The sequence below is a fragment of the Chiroxiphia lanceolata genome, chromosome 8 (assembly GCF_009829145.1).
Source record: "Chiroxiphia lanceolata isolate bChiLan1 chromosome 8, bChiLan1.pri, whole genome shotgun sequence".
Lineage (NCBI taxonomy): Eukaryota > Metazoa > Chordata > Aves > Passeriformes > Pipridae > Chiroxiphia > Chiroxiphia lanceolata.
Window position 1 is genome coordinate 16,669,749 of NC_045644.1, and position 14,673 is coordinate 16,684,421.

A 14,673-nucleotide genomic window follows, 5' to 3' on the forward strand; every position below is an offset into this window, starting at 1 on the left:
TCAGTGGCGATTTACCCCCGAGGAAGGCGGTCGGGGGTCGGGGCGGCCCCGACGGCGAGGTGCGGGTCGGGGGCACTGCAGGATCGCCCCGACTGCCGCTGCAGTCCGGGCAGCCGGGAGAGGCGGGACTGGGGCGCTCCCCGGTCGGGGGAGCCCGGGACGGGACTCGCTACCTTCGCCGGGCGGCGGGGAGGGCTGGCCCGAGGGGGCGCCGGGGGCTCCCGCTCCCGGGGCAGCCGTCCCGCCGTCGGCTGGGGCGCCACGAGGGGCTGGGAGAGGGGTGGGAGGGGGGCCGCCGGGCCCCCATCCCCGGGGGGGCTGCCCCGCCGCGGCCCCGCGCCCCTCGGCCGCTGTGCCCGGCTCTCCCGCGCCAATCACCGCACTTGGCCGCGCCGCTTAAATATGCAGCGGATACGTCATCTCCGAAGGTGGATCGGGCGTAAGTGGCCAATATCTATATAAATGTGGCCGAGGGGCGAACCGGCAGCAGGAGGCGAGCGGGGCCGGGCGGGCAGCAGCCGGCAGGGCCCGCCGTGCAGCGCCCGCCGCCGGTAGCCGGTCTGACAGCCGCCCCCGCAGCCGCCCGCCCGTCCCCGCCGCCGGAGGAGGATGCTGGCCGGGCTCTCCTGGCCCGAGGCGTCGGCGCTGGCGCTGCTGGCCCTGGCTCTGCTGGTCACCCTGTGCCGGCACCTGTGGGCGCTGCGCTGGAGCCTCAGCCGGGACCGGGCCAGTGCCCTGCCCCTGCCCAAGGGCTCCATGGGCTGGCCGTTTTTTGGGGAGACTCTGCACTGGCTGCTCCAGGTAAGGCGTTGGTGGACGAGGGCAGGGTGGGAAGGGACTGGTGGAAGCCACAGGCTGACCCGCAGCTCGTCCCCAGGGCTCCCGCTTCCATAGCTCACGGCGGGAGAGATATGGAAACGTCTTCAAGACCCACCTCCTGGGCCGGCCGGTGGTGCGGGTGACAGGCGCCGATAACATCCGCAAGATCCTTCTGGGCGAGCACACGCTGGTCAGCACGCAGTGGCCCCAGAGCACCCATATCATCCTGGGTGCCCACACCCTGCTCAGCTCCACTGGTGACCTGCACCGCCAACGCCGCAAGGTGAGTCTCTCGGCCACCCCAACAGGACACACAGCCCAGGCGGCACCTCCGCCCAGGCTTGGGCCTCGGTGGCGTGTGTGCTCCCCCTGCTTTAACTACCTGCTTGTGTTCCCCCCTTCTCCTCCTAGATCCTGGCCAGAGTCTTCAGCCGTGCTGCCCTGGAGAGCTACCTTCCACGGATCCAGAAGGTTGTGAGCTGGGAGCTGCGGGGCTGGTGCATGGAGCCGGGCTCCATCGCAGTTTATTCCTCCGCTAAAACCTTAACTTTCCGCATTGCAGCTCGGATTCTGCTGGGGCTCCGCCTGGAGGAAAAGCAGTTCAAGGATCTGGCCAAAACTTTTGAACAGCTGGTGGAGAACCTCTTCTCCCTGCCCCTCAACATACCCTTCAGTGGGTTGCGCAAGGTACTGCCGCATGTCCCGTTCCCTCTGCCTGGGGGCAAGGGCCTGGGCCCTGGCAGCAGAGACCTCCTGTCCCCAGGCCTGCCCAGGGGCACTTCCAATGGGCCAGGACATCTGCAGCACCCTATTCCAGGTCTGAGGGCTTGGTGTCTTACCTAATTCAGCCATTTCCCTTTCTCTGCACTTCCCACCTGCTCCTGGTTGACTTCCAGCACCTTTGGGTCCTGGCTCCAATTCATTGTACCATGCAGGGCTTCTCTTCTCCCTCATCCCATATGTTGCCTCTGGTTAGTTCATCATGTCTGGGCCTGTCCCATCTCATCCTACCTGGACTCCTGTCAGCCCACGGCAGAGGGGTCTGTGGGCATGAGCACGCAGCTCAGTTTAGCACCCCCTGTGCAACTTAGGCAGGCCAAGGACTTGGGACCTCTTATGATCCTTGGTCCCTTGTAGCCCAGCAGCACAGAGACAGCCCAGGGAGAGGAACATGGCAGACAGCCTCCTCTGCCTCTTTCAACTTGCAGTTTCCTCCCTGCTGCTCTGCTCCTCTTTGCCTGCCTCCCTACACTCCTGTTCTAGGTATTGGTCCTGTGTATCACCCCTCCTCTCACATTACTCCCTCCTCTGACTTTAGGTTCTCCATACTTACCACAGCTGAAGTCTCCTGCCCACTCTAGCCAGGTCTTCCCTCATCTTTTATTTCCACTGTGAGCTCTGCCCCATTGGATCCTCTTACCCAGACAGTCCCAGTTCACCCCCAGCCTCCCTGCTGCTCTTCACCAGTTCAAAGCTCTGGTTTTCCCTGTCCAGTTTCCCTTTGCAGGTTGGCACAGTTTGGGCTTTCATCCCTCACATCCTACCCCTCTCTGCCCTCTCTCAGGTCAGCCACAGGCTGTCTGGCCCCAGACTAATATGTTCCACTTGCATTTAGGTCCCCTTGTCTTTCCCCTTGCTCCCTGCCCTATTTACTTTGTCCAGTCTTTCCCACCTCAAATCTAAGCCTTTGTATGCTTTTCCCAACATTTGGTCATGGCCATTTTTCATTCCAAATCTCATCCTTCTGGCTTTTGCAGGAAGCATCTTGATAGAGAGCCACACTCTGTGACTCCATCCCACTTTGCAAAGGGATTGCTGATCACTTGACTTGTTGAGATCTTACATGAATGTTACACAACTGAAGATGAGCTGGCTGTGATTAATGTGTCTTTTTCCACTATACCCTGGTTAAGCCACTCATTTGATCCTGTCTCAGATGTGCCTTGCTGTCTGGACTCAGTTTTATTAAGTTACCTCTTCTTGTCCCTTTGGACAAGCTTCTTTTGGACCTGACACAACTGTGGGTTTGCTCAGCGCAGATGCCTCTGAACTCGGTACCACGTGTTTACTGCTGTCTTTTCCTCTCAGAGAATTTCTTGTGACTTACTGTATTTGATTCACAACAGCAAAGCAACAGAATATGCAGCAGTTCCCCCCAGATTGCTGCCTCTTGCAAGGCTCTGGGGCTGGGCAACAGATTAAACTGTTCTTGCTGTTATAGATCCTGGTTTTAAGGATTGCTACACATGGGCTCCCTCAGTGTCTCAGGAGAGGAGTTCAATTCCTAAGGTTCTCCTGAACTGTGTCTGCCTCTCACAGGGAATAAAAGCACGGGACATGCTACATGGGTTTATGGAGAAGGCTATACAGGAAAAACTGCAGAGAAACAACCCAGAAGATCATAGTGATGCTCTGGATTTCATAATGAACAGTGCCAAGGAGCACGGCAAGGAATTCACCATGCAGGAGCTAAAGGTAAGGATGAACCCAGTAGTCCTCACTGAGCCTAAACCACTAACTGAATGTGAACAGTATTTTCCCAAAGATCTTGGGAAAAAATTGTCATTAGTACTGCATCATTCATAGTTCCAGGTCACTTGGTATCAGTGAATGACAGATGACACTACATTTATATAACAAGTTTTGAAACAGTTTTGCATGGGTACAGCAGCTGAATAGGGTTTAAAAGTATTTGAATATAGTTTAAAGGTAGTTTCACTGCTTACTTAAGTATTTAAGGAAAACTGTCTAAAGATTAATATTTTATAAATATTTTGTAAAAAGGTAATCTCTAAATCTAAAATATTTGAAAAACTTTGAGCAACTAGTAGATATAATTAGAATCAGAATATGTTCATAAAGTAATTTTATTATAATTATTTATTATATTATTTATTTTAATAGATGTTTTTATTATAATGTAATTTTTAAAATAATTGAAACATTCAAAATGTGATTGATTAAGATTAATTACTCTCTGTTAGTTTTCACATGAATATTACACAAGAATAATTTCACGATCTCTCATCATGTCCCTGGCTCTGACCACAAATGCAATAAGGGGATATTAAATGTAACATGGAGTTACATGGCGGTGATCTGGGGCCAGCTGATTGAAATCATAGTATTTAATATATATTATAATATATATTATATTAAAAGTATATATATATATACACATATATATATATATATATACACACACACACTATAGGATACACTGTCCTGTAGCATTATGGTTAGAAGATTTCTATCTTGTCTGTATTTAACAAAATTACTTGCAAACCAAACTGCCTATGCTTGAGATTATGGCAATATTCACTCTAATATAACAGTAGCAGAGCTTTCATTCCATTAAATGGTGTAATTGGATAAAAAGTCCAAAGCTGTCTCAGAGACGTGGATTTATCTGTCTTTGAGAGAGCCTCCAAACACTGGCACACACTAGTTACTAATTTGCTTTGTGTTCAAATTATTTGGAAGGACAGTCTTTCCAGAAGTTTTCCTAAATACGCTGCTGGCATGAACTCATCAGGACCCTTGAAATGTAAGGGTCATTAAAAAGATATTGCTTTGCCAAAAGTTCTGTTTTGAAATACTTAAAACCCTGAAAAGATTAAAAAGACCCCATCCTACATAATGGTGCTGTCACTGGCTGGATGGGTGGAACTGTAATTCTGCCTGTCCTGCCCTCCAGGACAGGGAGTTGGGCTGTAGCACAGGGACAATACTGGTGAAACTTGGGAAGGTGCTGCCTTCCAGGCACTGGTTATGTTGGCCTTGTAGAAGCAGGAAGGGAAAGTCAGCGGCTCAGTGTCACAGCTTCTGCAGCAGCACTGTCAGAGGTTGATGCAGAGAGTCATAAGGGCTGTTATTTCAAATTGCAGAGCTTGCCCTAAATTCCTTGCATGCTATTGAAATGTCTTGGGGTTTAATTGCAAGTGGTGGAACTGAGAGCTTTCTTTTCATCTGGATCTGCTACCTTGTGAATGTAAAAATCCCTGCTCATGCCTGCAGGAGGTGTGATAGGGGTCGACAGGGATCTGTTATTCCAGAGGTTTTATTTCAGCTGAAAGATGCCCTTGAGAGCTGCACTTTGACAAAAGCATCTAGTCCAGCCAATATATGGCACTGGGGATGGTAGCAAAGAGTCATCCTTGTGACATGATCCTTGACCTTATCAGACTTGGGTCCAAGTACGTTCAGGCTTCAGGTGTCCTTCTCTGTGTTTGTGGCTTCACCTCTCCAGAACAATTGTTGTGTCTGAACAATTTAAAGTCCAGACATACAGTCATGTGAAAGGAAGCTGCTCTGTGTCCTTGGAGGATTTTGCTCTGCTTTGCCCCTGGACTGGAGCAATTAGTGCTCTGTAGTGCCAGCCAAGTCTCAGTCTTCCCAGGGTGGTAGCAGCTGGTATTCCTCCCTTTGCTTTTGTCTCTGGCCTCTGGTCTTGGTGCTCCCAGTCCTGTGCTCCCACTGGCACCTTCAGATGGTGTTGTAGGTTTGAGCATTACATTTGCTGTCAGAGACATGATATGCCATGACCCAGCTCTGGGCAGCCCTTAACTTTTGGAAAACCATTTGCAAAAATTCATCAGAGGGTGCTACAAACAGCCCACAGCAGCCTGGTATGTGCTGTGCCAATATAGACCCAGCAGACAGTCCCGCAAAGACTGAGAGGCTGCATGGGGATCCGTGAACTGGGACAAGGCACCTATTACAGATTTGACTGTTCTGTGGTCCATCTATCTGAGCTGGTTAACTTCCTAACTTGTAATGGATACATCTGCTGCGGAGCTATCAGAAACACTGCTGTGCTTCAGGCTGTAAAGCTTGAAAGGTGAGCAAGTCCTTTGCCTGGTGTGTGCTCCCTGCAAGCTATAGTACTTCCCAGGCTGACCTGCTGTAGCAAAGAGGTCTTTCTGCTCTCAACTCTTGGCTTCAGTCCCCTCCCAGATAAGCAAATGGTCAATTATAACCGGAGATGCATCAAATGCAACCCATTTTAGCTGCCAGCACATCTAGGATTTGTGCATAAACACACTCATATCCACTGCCTGGGCAGAAGAGTAAAAGGTGGGTGCAAAGGGGAATTGGCAGATGAAGAGAAAAGGCATAATGCTTGAAATGGACTTCACTCAATGTGCTATAATGCATGTTAAAATGCTGCTTTAAAATTGGTAAATCTTAGGAGGAAAGCTCAGAAGAGCTGTACTGGTGGTGATGTGTACTCAGCTGTGTTTCCGCACCAGTCACTGGGCAAGTGGATGTCCAGTTCATAAATGGTTTGCTTCCTGCCAACCCAGGATGGGTGCAGGTTTGTGGAAAACAGAGTGGGGGCCAGGGCCCTCTGCACAGGGACAAAATCTGAAAAAGGTGAGAACAGTCTAAATCACAATCAGTTTAAAATGGCATTCAAACTTGTCACCTTCATTCCTCTCCCAGGAGTCAGCAATTGAGCTCATATTTGCCGCTTTTTTCACCACGGCTAGTGCCAGCACTTCTCTGATCCTCCTGCTACTGAAGCACCCCTCAGTGATTGAAAAAATAAGGCAGGAGCTGATGTCCCATGAACTGTATCAGCAGTGTGAGTGCCACCCTGCAGGACCCTGCCTGGACACCCTGACCATACAGAGCAGGGACAGAGAGAAACCACGTTTCCACTCCACGGCCAAAGATGTTCAGAAGGATCAGAGCCAGCCCCCGGCCCCAGTGGAGGAAGGTTCCCTCCAGTCCGGTGCCCTGCTGGAGCCCACCGTCCCCCGGAGCAACCTCTGCACTGGCTCCCAGCTCCAGGCACCATCAGGGCAGAGCTGTCACTGCTCCTCTGACATCAGCCTGGAGAAGCTGAGCCGCCTGCGCTACCTGGACTGTGTGATTAAGGAGGTGCTGCGGGTGCTGCCCCCAGTCTCCGGAGGCTACAGGACGGCACTGCAGACTTTTGAGCTCGATGTAAGTGCCTCGCAGGCTGTTAGGGAACTGCTGCCTGTCACTGCGTGCAAGCACAGCACAGTGGTGGTGCTTGGCAGTGTAGTTCAGGGGGAGGTGGCACCCAGCAACCTCTGTGGGTCCCAGCTCGGCTGGGGAGAAAAAGAGCTACAGAGCAGGTGGGCAGTATGTTGGGGCTGTCCTCAGGCACCCTCTGCTCACCCTCTACTAGCACGGGTACGTAACGCTCCTCTCCTCCCCTTTTCTCTCCCCTCCCAGGGCTACCAGATCCCCAAAGGCTGGAGTGTCATGTACAGCATCCGTGATACACATGAGACAGCTGCTGTCTACCAGAGCCCCCCCAGCAGCTTCGACCCAGACCGCTTTGGTGCCACCCGGATGGAGGCTGCAGGCCGGTTCCACTACATCCCCTTCGGTGGTGGGGCACGGAGCTGCATCGGGAAGGAGCTGGCACAGGCCATCCTCAAGCTGCTGGCCATTGAGCTGGTCAGCACAGCCCGCTGGGAGCTGGCCACCCCTGGCTACCCTGCCATGCAGACCGTGCCCATCGTGCACCCCGTTGATGATGGGCTGCAGCTCTACTTCCACCCCTTGTAGCCTGGCCATAGCTGTGGGGCCTGAGCTAGGGGTACACTGCTCCCCTCAGCCCTGGAGCTGATGCCCCTCCACAGCTACTGGGGGCAGGTCTCCACTGCCTCAGGCTGGGTATGGCACTGGGTCACTGCAGAGCAAAACCTAAAGGTCTGTTTTTCCCCTCCTAGTGTACAGGCTGGTAGGGAGAGTCCTGCAGAGTCACACTCCTGAGCGCTAGGGTGAACCTCAACCCCAGCCTGGGGGCAAAACCAACCGAAGTTGCTGGCGGGGAGCATATGCCATGGGGCCTTAGCCAGCCCCCACTCCATAAAGGTCTCCAGCTATCAGAGATGTGGAGCAAAACTCAGGCCTACAGCTAAGGCTCCCAGAGCATTTCTATCCCCGGGTTGTCTCCTGCGGGTGTGTTATAGGAGAGGCAGGATGAACATCCTGAACACTGTAGCTTTTTAGATGTAAAAAGAAGAAAGATGGGGGGCTCTGCAGGAAAATACAAGCCAGAGCTGCTCAATTCATGGCATCAGCTCTAGCTAGAATAATAGGGTGTAAAGTGGTTTTTATTGTAAATATTTAATCTCATTCCTGCACTTCCCATTAGAGCTGGCACAAAGAGGATATCTCTCAGTCACCCAGTAGTAGTAGCTGTGTATGTTGTGTTGAGCACTGTGCTGCTGCTTGGAGTCTGCCATGAAGCCCCACTCTGCTGTCCCCATAGGATGTGCTCCCCAGCTACAAGTCCAGTCCTAACCGCAGGATCGAACTGAAGCATGGGAGGGGGCTTTGGGGAGCAAACATTTAGAAAATGGACATTTCTGAATATGTCTGATTTGTGGTAGAAAGTCCCTTGTTCCTGGTGATGCTGTTCACATTGCAGAGGGGACATTTGCAAGGTGACACAGGCTCTGTGGTGGCTGGCTGGCCAGACTGACCTTGCCAGCTCTGTCAGCCTAGCTCTGCCAGCGAAAGTGCCAGGACAGCAGCTCCATGGGTCCATCCACAGGGTGGAAGCTGGGGCTAAGCTTGGGTTCTGAGAGCACCATTCTAGATGGTTTTTGAGTACATCCACAGAGTGTTTCTCTCCCATGTAAAATGAAGTTAGTCCTGTTGCTTGTGTACTGATAACAGAACTAGAGCCAGGTCCTTGATCCACAACAATACGTTTATAAGCTGCTTTTAGCTTCCTCTTTGCTCCCCACTGTCATGCATCCTGTGTGGATGCAGTAGGGAAAATAATCTGCCTTGTTCCTCCAGAGCATCCTGTGTCTGGTGGTGTGGTGTGCTCTGTGTGAAGCACCAGCTTGACCTGTGAGGGCCAAAATATGGCACAGTGTCCCGTTGGAAAAGGCCCTGAGAGCTTTTCAGTCTCCTGAAACTCTGTCACCATCCTGCTTCGGTGCCAGGCTACAAATGACCTCACCCTGGCCAATCCTCCTTGACTGTGCTGGGGCACTGCAGCAGGGTGTGTGCCGCTGTTGGCTGTCTGAGGGCTGTGCAGTGACCACTCCGCTACCTGGGGCAGAAATGTGGCTCCCAAATGTAACAGGTCAAATCTGGAGGTTGAACTGCAGGGCTGAGTTAAGTGCTGTTGGCAGGCCGGCCCTGTAGTGAACCAGAGCCTCTGCCCCTCGTGACCTTGTCCTGAAAGGTGAATCTTTTGCTTATCAGAGGTGAAATCAGTAGATGGTGGGTGCAAGTGGCAATGACTAACTTTAATTGGCAGGAGCTGCTGGCCGACTGAGACCGCGGGCAATTCGGGATCCCACCGCAGGCAGGGCTGCAGGCAGGGCTGCGGGCAGGGCTGAGCCCGGTGCAGAAGGGTCGGGGCTTCTCCAGCAGCGCACTTAAAAATTACCCCGAGCGCTAACGAGCCCTGTAGCCACCCGCTGAAAAATGTAACATGAATCTAGTTAAAAAAAAAAAAGACTTGAAACTGATTTTGTTTGCAGATAAACACAAGCATTTACAAATGAAGTGTAATAATTGTTACTTGTAATCAAAGTTTGTTCATATTAGGCTGTTAATTTCTTGACCCCCTTCCAAGATGTTTTTAATTATCCCTTTCACTCTTTACCATTTGATTCTTTTCAAGCCGGTGGCTGGGGAATACACAGCTGGGGAGATAATAAAGCCTTCCTGTGGCAATTATCGGTGCTCAGGCCACCGTATCTCGTTATTTTGATAGACAGTGAACTTGGCGCGGTTGCCGGCCGGGTTCACGCAGATGTCACGGTCCGTGTTGTAGGTCACAAGCAGGTCAGCGCCCGGCAAGGAGAGAGCGCCGGGTCAGGGCGCGGCCGCCGCTCTCGGACGGGCTCCACGGAGCCGCCCGGGACCGCGGCGTACCCCGAGGGGCTGCTGCCTCCGGGGCCGGGGAACTATCCTCCGGGGGTGTCCCTCTTGGGTAACAGGGTGCGGAGGCGGGCAGCCCCGCTCCCGCAAGGCATCGTAAGAGGAGGGAGGGTCCCGTGTGATGCGTTCATTGCTAGAAAAATAATAATTAAAAGTGACATCTCCCTCTCCCATACACAGGCACACACACAAAACTTCCAGCGTTTATTGGGCTTGTCTGGGAGCAATAAAGCAAAAGTAACAGAGAGGGAAGAGGTAAAAACTGTAAAAAAAAAAAAAAGAAAAAAGAAAAAAGCGAGCGCGGTAGTTTATTGGCAGCAGCCGTGCCCGGCGGAGAGCTCCGCGGCCCCACAGCCGCGCTCTGCGACGGGCGCCCTTTCCCCAGCGGCTTCTGCACCGGGACACAGCGGCCGCCCCCGCCCCAGCCGGCACAGCCTGCCCAGCCCCGCCGGGCGCCCCGGTACCGCCGCGCTCCTCCCGCTCGGGGCCGCCGCTCCCGCCCGGAGCGCAGCTCCCGGTGCCTGCCTGCGGGCACCGGGAGCGAGCCCCTCTGCGGCGCGCCTGCAGGCGGAGTGCCCGCCGGCGCTGAGCGCCTCTTTCCGACCGCGGCAGCCCCGACGGGATGCCAGGCAGCCTCAGGCGAGGGTGAGCAGTGGATCCCGGGGAGAGGAGCTGGGCACGGCGGGTTTGGTGTTTCCTTTCCGCCCTCACCTCCCTTTCCCTCGGTGACCCGCGCTTGAACCTGCATCGAGAGGCTGAGACGGACTGTAGCCGGCGGCTCCTTCCTCCGCGGCCGGCAGAAATACAAGCCGGGCCTTTCGAGGTGAACCAGGGGACAGCGGAGGCTCCTCCGCCGATGCGGCGGCACTGCTGCGGCTCTGCCCGAGGTGCCGCCCGGCTGCCCCAGCACCGGGGACCCCTCGGTCCGGCTCCTCCCGGCTCCGGCCGCTACGTCGCCGTTCCCGGCCGGCGACAGCGGCGAGCGAGCGAAGGAGCTCCGCAGCTCGCAGAGCGCACCGGCGCCGGCCGGGCAGCGCGCCGGGGGTAGGTGTCTGCGGGCAGCCGAGCCTCCGGGTGCTGGCGCGGGACATTTCTCGGCGCAGCTGCTGGTCTGTGACGAGCATCGGCGATAAATCCGAGGAGCAGGAGGAGGAGGTGGCCGCCACCAGTTGTCAGCAGCGTCCCGCAGCCTACTCGCCGAGCGCGGTGCAGGGGCAGTGAGCCCGAAGGCTCTGCCGTCGCTCCCAGCGGCACCTTTCCTTCCCTGGCAGCGATCTGCGGCGGGCAGGATGCACTACGCAAAGCAAATAGTTAAAGATTTCGGGGGGAGGAGCCAGGCCGCAATCCGCAATTAAAGATGAACTTTGGGTGAACTAATTTATCGGACCAAGGTAGGGTGGGCAGCAACCTGGGAAGGGTATAAAAGGCGGCCCGCGGCGAGCCCGGCCCGCGCACTCGGAGCTCCCAGGGGGCCAGGCGGGACTCGCTCCCCAGTCATGGGCTTCTCTGTCCTGGTCGCCAGTGCCCTGTGCACCTTCCTGCTGCCCCTGCTACTGTTTCTAGCCGCCGTCAAGCTCTGGGACTTGTACTGCGTGAGCAGCCGCGACCCCAGCTGCCCGCTCCCACTGCCCCCGGGCACCATGGGGCTCCCCTTCTTCGGGGAGACGCTGCAGCTGGTGCTGCAGGTAAGGCGAGGCGATGCCGCGGGAAGCGGAGAGGCTCCCCGGCTGCTGCTCTGGCTGCAGGGGAGGGAGATGAGCAACAACTTTGCCAGGCTCCCGCGCCCAGGTGGGAAAGAGCTGCTCTCCCTGCCTCTTCCTCTCCTCCCTTTTAAAATTTATTTTATCATTCTCCCCTCTCCCCCCTGTCCAGAGGCGGAAATTCCTACAGATGAAGCGCAGGAAATACGGGTTCATCTACAAGACTCACCTCTTCGGGCGGCCCACGGTGCGGGTGATGGGCGCCGAGAACGTGCGGCACATCCTGCTGGGCGAGCACCGGCTCGTCTCTGTGCAGTGGCCCGCCTCGGTGCGCACCATCCTGGGCTCGGGCTGCCTCTCCAACCTCCACAACGGGCAGCACAAGCACCGCAAAAAGGTACGGCCCGACAGCGGGCGGGGAGCGGTCGCCCCGGACGCGGCGGCTGAGCCTCTGTCCCATTCCTCCTCGTCCCCTCGGGCAGGTGATCATGCGAGCCTTCTCCCGGGACGCCCTGCAGCACTACGTGCCCGTCATCCAGGAGGAGGTGAGCGCCTGCCTGGCGCGGTGGCTGGGCGCCGCCGGGCCCTGCCTGCTGGTGTACCCCGAGGTGAAGCGCCTCATGTTTCGTATTGCCATGAGGATCCTGCTGGGCTTCCAGCCCCGCCAGGCCAGCCCCGACGGCGAGCAGCAGCTTGTGGAGGCCTTCGAGGAGATGATCCGCAATCTATTCTCCCTCCCCATCGACGTGCCGTTCAGTGGGCTCTACCGGGTAAGGCTCACGGTGGGCCAGGAGGAGAGAGGTACCCCTGCAGCCGGGGCAGCGGGGAACGGGTGGGAGGGATGGCAGTACAGCCCAAGTTCCACATTATTCTCCCTGCTGCTTGGTCAGGGCTTGCGGGCACGCAACATCATCCACGCCAAGATCGAGGAGAACATCCGTGCCAAGATGGCCCGTAAGGAGCCCGAGGGCGGCTATAAGGATGCGCTGCAGCTGCTGATGGAATACACGCAGGGCAATGGGGAGCAGCTAAACATGCAGGTAAGGTTCCCCAGGGCCAGATCCATCCCTTTCCCCCAGCCCCCTTGTCAGCATCACACTTATCTTTTGGATAAAAAGGAAGGAGCAGGAGGTGCTCCCTTTCCCCATGAAATAAACCAGCTTGTGTTGAGCACTGGGGCGCAGAGGTTGCAACCAGGCTGTTGGATGGGGAGCATAAGCACCTCTGATCACCTCCATCCTGGCCCCTGGATGTCTGCTCTGTTCTGGCAGCAATGCACAACATTATTGCAGTGGAAGAACGGGCTTGGTAGAGATACTGTGTTTAGTGCCTGGTTTATCCCTCTTCTTTCCTCTGTGTAAGGAGCTGAAGGAGTCTGCCACAGAGCTGCTGTTTGGGGGCCATGAAACCACTGCTAGTGCTGCCACATCACTGATTGCCTTCCTAGGGCTCCACCACGAAGTCCTGCAGAAAGTGAGGAAAGAACTGCAGGTGAAGGTGTGTATCTTCCCCAGAGCCAGTTCAAGGAGGGGACAGTGGGAAGTACCTCCGGGACAGGTGTCCCAGACAGGGCTCCCTTTAACCCAGGTGGTACCCTACTTTTAGGGGTGGCAGGATAATACAACTCACTGAGGGGGACAGCTCCTCTGCAGTCCAGGGGTCCTGGCCGCCCGCTCCGTGAATGTCATGGCAGCATCTTCCTTTCTAGGGGTTACTGTGCAGTTCCAACCAAGAGAAGCAGCTGGACATGGAGGTCTTGGAGCAGCTGAAGTACACAGGCTGTGTCATCAAAGAGACCCTCAGGCTGAGCCCGCCTGTTCCTGGAGGATTTCGAATTGCACTCAAGACCCTTGAGCTAAATGTAAGCAAGGCTTGGGCACAACTCCTCAGAGCAGCTGCAAAGTACTAGTGCTTTCGCATAGCCTGTCTGCCTTAGAGCGGCCTGCAGGAAGCCAGGAGGGGGAGGTGGGGTGAACCTATGTGTCCTACGCTGTCACTTCACATATATTAACACAACAAGGTGCTTCACGACTTCTTTCTCTTCTTTTCATAGGGTTACCAGATCCCTAAAGGTTGGAATGTTATTTACAGTATCTGTGATACCCACGATGTGGCAGATCTCTTTACCAACAAGGAAGAATTTAACCCGGATCGCTTCATGTCTCCATCTCCAGAGGATTCCTCTAGGTTCAGTTTCATTCCTTTTGGTGGGGGCTTGAGGAGCTGCGTGGGCAAAGAGTTTGCAAAAGTCCTTCTAAAAATATTTACAGTGGAGTTGGCTCGGAGCTGTGACTGGCAGCTGCTGAATGGACCTCCTACAATGAAAACGGGCCCCATAGTGTACCCTGTGGACAATCTGCCTACCAAATTCATAGGTTTCAGTGGCCAAATCTGAGAGCTCAACACTTGCCTCTGACTGGATTTCTATATAGCATCTAATATGTACATAGTAACTTTTATAGTAACAAGACCTTTAAATATTTAAACTTGTAAATGTACAATAGTTATTTATGTCTTCTAAATATTTTGAAACGCTATGATATTTTTTTTTCCCCAAGCACTACAATTATGGGTCTCTGATTCATAATTAGATAATGTTATTTCTATAGAAATAAGTTTTCCCCTATTTAAAAATCTCATTGAAAGCTGGCCAGCTAAATATTTGAAGACATTTCAGGATGGCATATGTAATAAGAAATATTCTAAAAGCATTCAAAAAAATGGTAACTAACTACTCATGCAAGTTACCTGAAATGATTATTGTTTGAGAATGTTTTCAGTATTATTTGTGTCTAGATCTTATGCTTAATGTGTGAATTTTAAGTTTGATAATAAAGTTTATTTTTGATGATCCTCTGTATGAAGATGTGTGTGTCTGCTAGAGAGTAGCTTAATGAATGGGGCTCAAGAGTTTGGATGTAAAGTCAGATCTGCTTTTGTGAATGACGTACTTGCTATTTCTGTGCTCGTAACTCTTCCCTGCCTCCCCTCTTCACCTGTGGTTCTTGCTTGTGAATTATTCTAAGTTTTAGCCTGTAAGTGCAAGAGCAATGCAAAAACACATGCTTATTGAAAAGGAGTGATGACAAGTGCTACAGGTCTCCTTATCAAGCACGTCATTTTGAGTCACAGTAAATAAGAGAGTAAAGGAAAGCAGAAGAATAATGTGTTACATGAGTCTTTGTAGCTAGAGAAAATAGGTTGAGGAAAAAAAAATTCCATAAATGTCCTCTCTTCCCATATTACTGCTGACCTGTGCAAACAG

General features: G+C 53.6%; 2 protein-coding genes across 4 annotated transcripts; both read left to right on the top strand.

Moving 5' to 3' along the window:
- The first annotated feature begins 609 nt into the window (after positions 1-609).
- On the top strand, positions 610-9,606 carry LOC116790234 (cytochrome P450 26C1). Its single transcript, XM_032695015.1, has 6 exons — positions 610-801; positions 878-1,102; positions 1,231-1,506; positions 3,139-3,294; positions 6,265-6,771; positions 7,027-9,606. The coding sequence occupies exons 1-6, from the start codon at positions 610-612 to the stop codon at positions 7,363-7,365; spliced, it is 1,695 nt and encodes a 564-aa protein (XP_032550906.1). The 3' UTR covers positions 7,366-9,606.
- Positions 9,607-9,818: 212 nt separating this feature from the next.
- Positions 9,819-14,259, top strand: LOC116790152 (cytochrome P450 26A1). 3 transcript variants are annotated; one of them, XM_032694888.1, is made up of 7 exons: positions 9,819-9,963; positions 11,581-11,805; positions 11,891-12,178; positions 12,299-12,448; positions 12,771-12,905; positions 13,117-13,269; positions 13,462-14,259. In XM_032694888.1, the coding sequence occupies exons 2-7, from the start codon at positions 11,599-11,601 to the stop codon at positions 13,801-13,803; spliced, it is 1,275 nt and encodes a 424-aa protein (XP_032550779.1). In that variant the 5' UTR covers positions 9,819-9,963; positions 11,581-11,598; the 3' UTR covers positions 13,804-14,259. The 3 variants fall into 3 exon arrangements, with proteins under 3 accessions (XP_032550779.1, XP_032550777.1, XP_032550778.1); XM_032694886.1 differs by lacking the exon at positions 9,819-9,963 and adding an exon at positions 10,817-11,393; XM_032694887.1 differs by lacking the exon at positions 9,819-9,963 and adding an exon at positions 10,817-11,393 and having other exon boundaries at positions 12,774-12,905.
- Positions 14,260-14,673: the final 414 nt, after the last annotated feature.

What these genes read in the sequence shown, in the direction of transcription:
- LOC116790234 (XM_032695015.1), top strand. Translation starts at nt 610, where the DNA reads ATGCTGGCCGGGCTCTCCTGGCCCGAGGCGTCGGCGCTGGCGCTGCTG. An exon ending in CTCTGCACTGGCTGCTCCAG is followed by an intron (nt 802 to 877) that starts GTAAGGCGTTGG and finishes GCTCGTCCCCAG; the next exon opens with GGCTCCCGCTTCCATAGCTC. An exon ending in CCTTCAGTGGGTTGCGCAAG is followed by an intron (nt 1,507 to 3,138) that starts GTACTGCCGCAT and finishes TGCCTCTCACAG; the next exon opens with GGAATAAAAGCACGGGACAT.
- LOC116790152 (XM_032694886.1), top strand. Translation starts at nt 11,205, where the DNA reads ATGGGCTTCTCTGTCCTGGTCGCCAGTGCCCTGTGCACCTTCCTGCTG. An exon ending in CGTTCAGTGGGCTCTACCGG is followed by an intron (nt 12,179 to 12,298) that starts GTAAGGCTCACG and finishes CTGCTTGGTCAG; the next exon opens with GGCTTGCGGGCACGCAACAT. An exon ending in TCAAGACCCTTGAGCTAAAT is followed by an intron (nt 13,270 to 13,461) that starts GTAAGCAAGGCT and finishes TTCTTTTCATAG; the next exon opens with GGTTACCAGATCCCTAAAGG.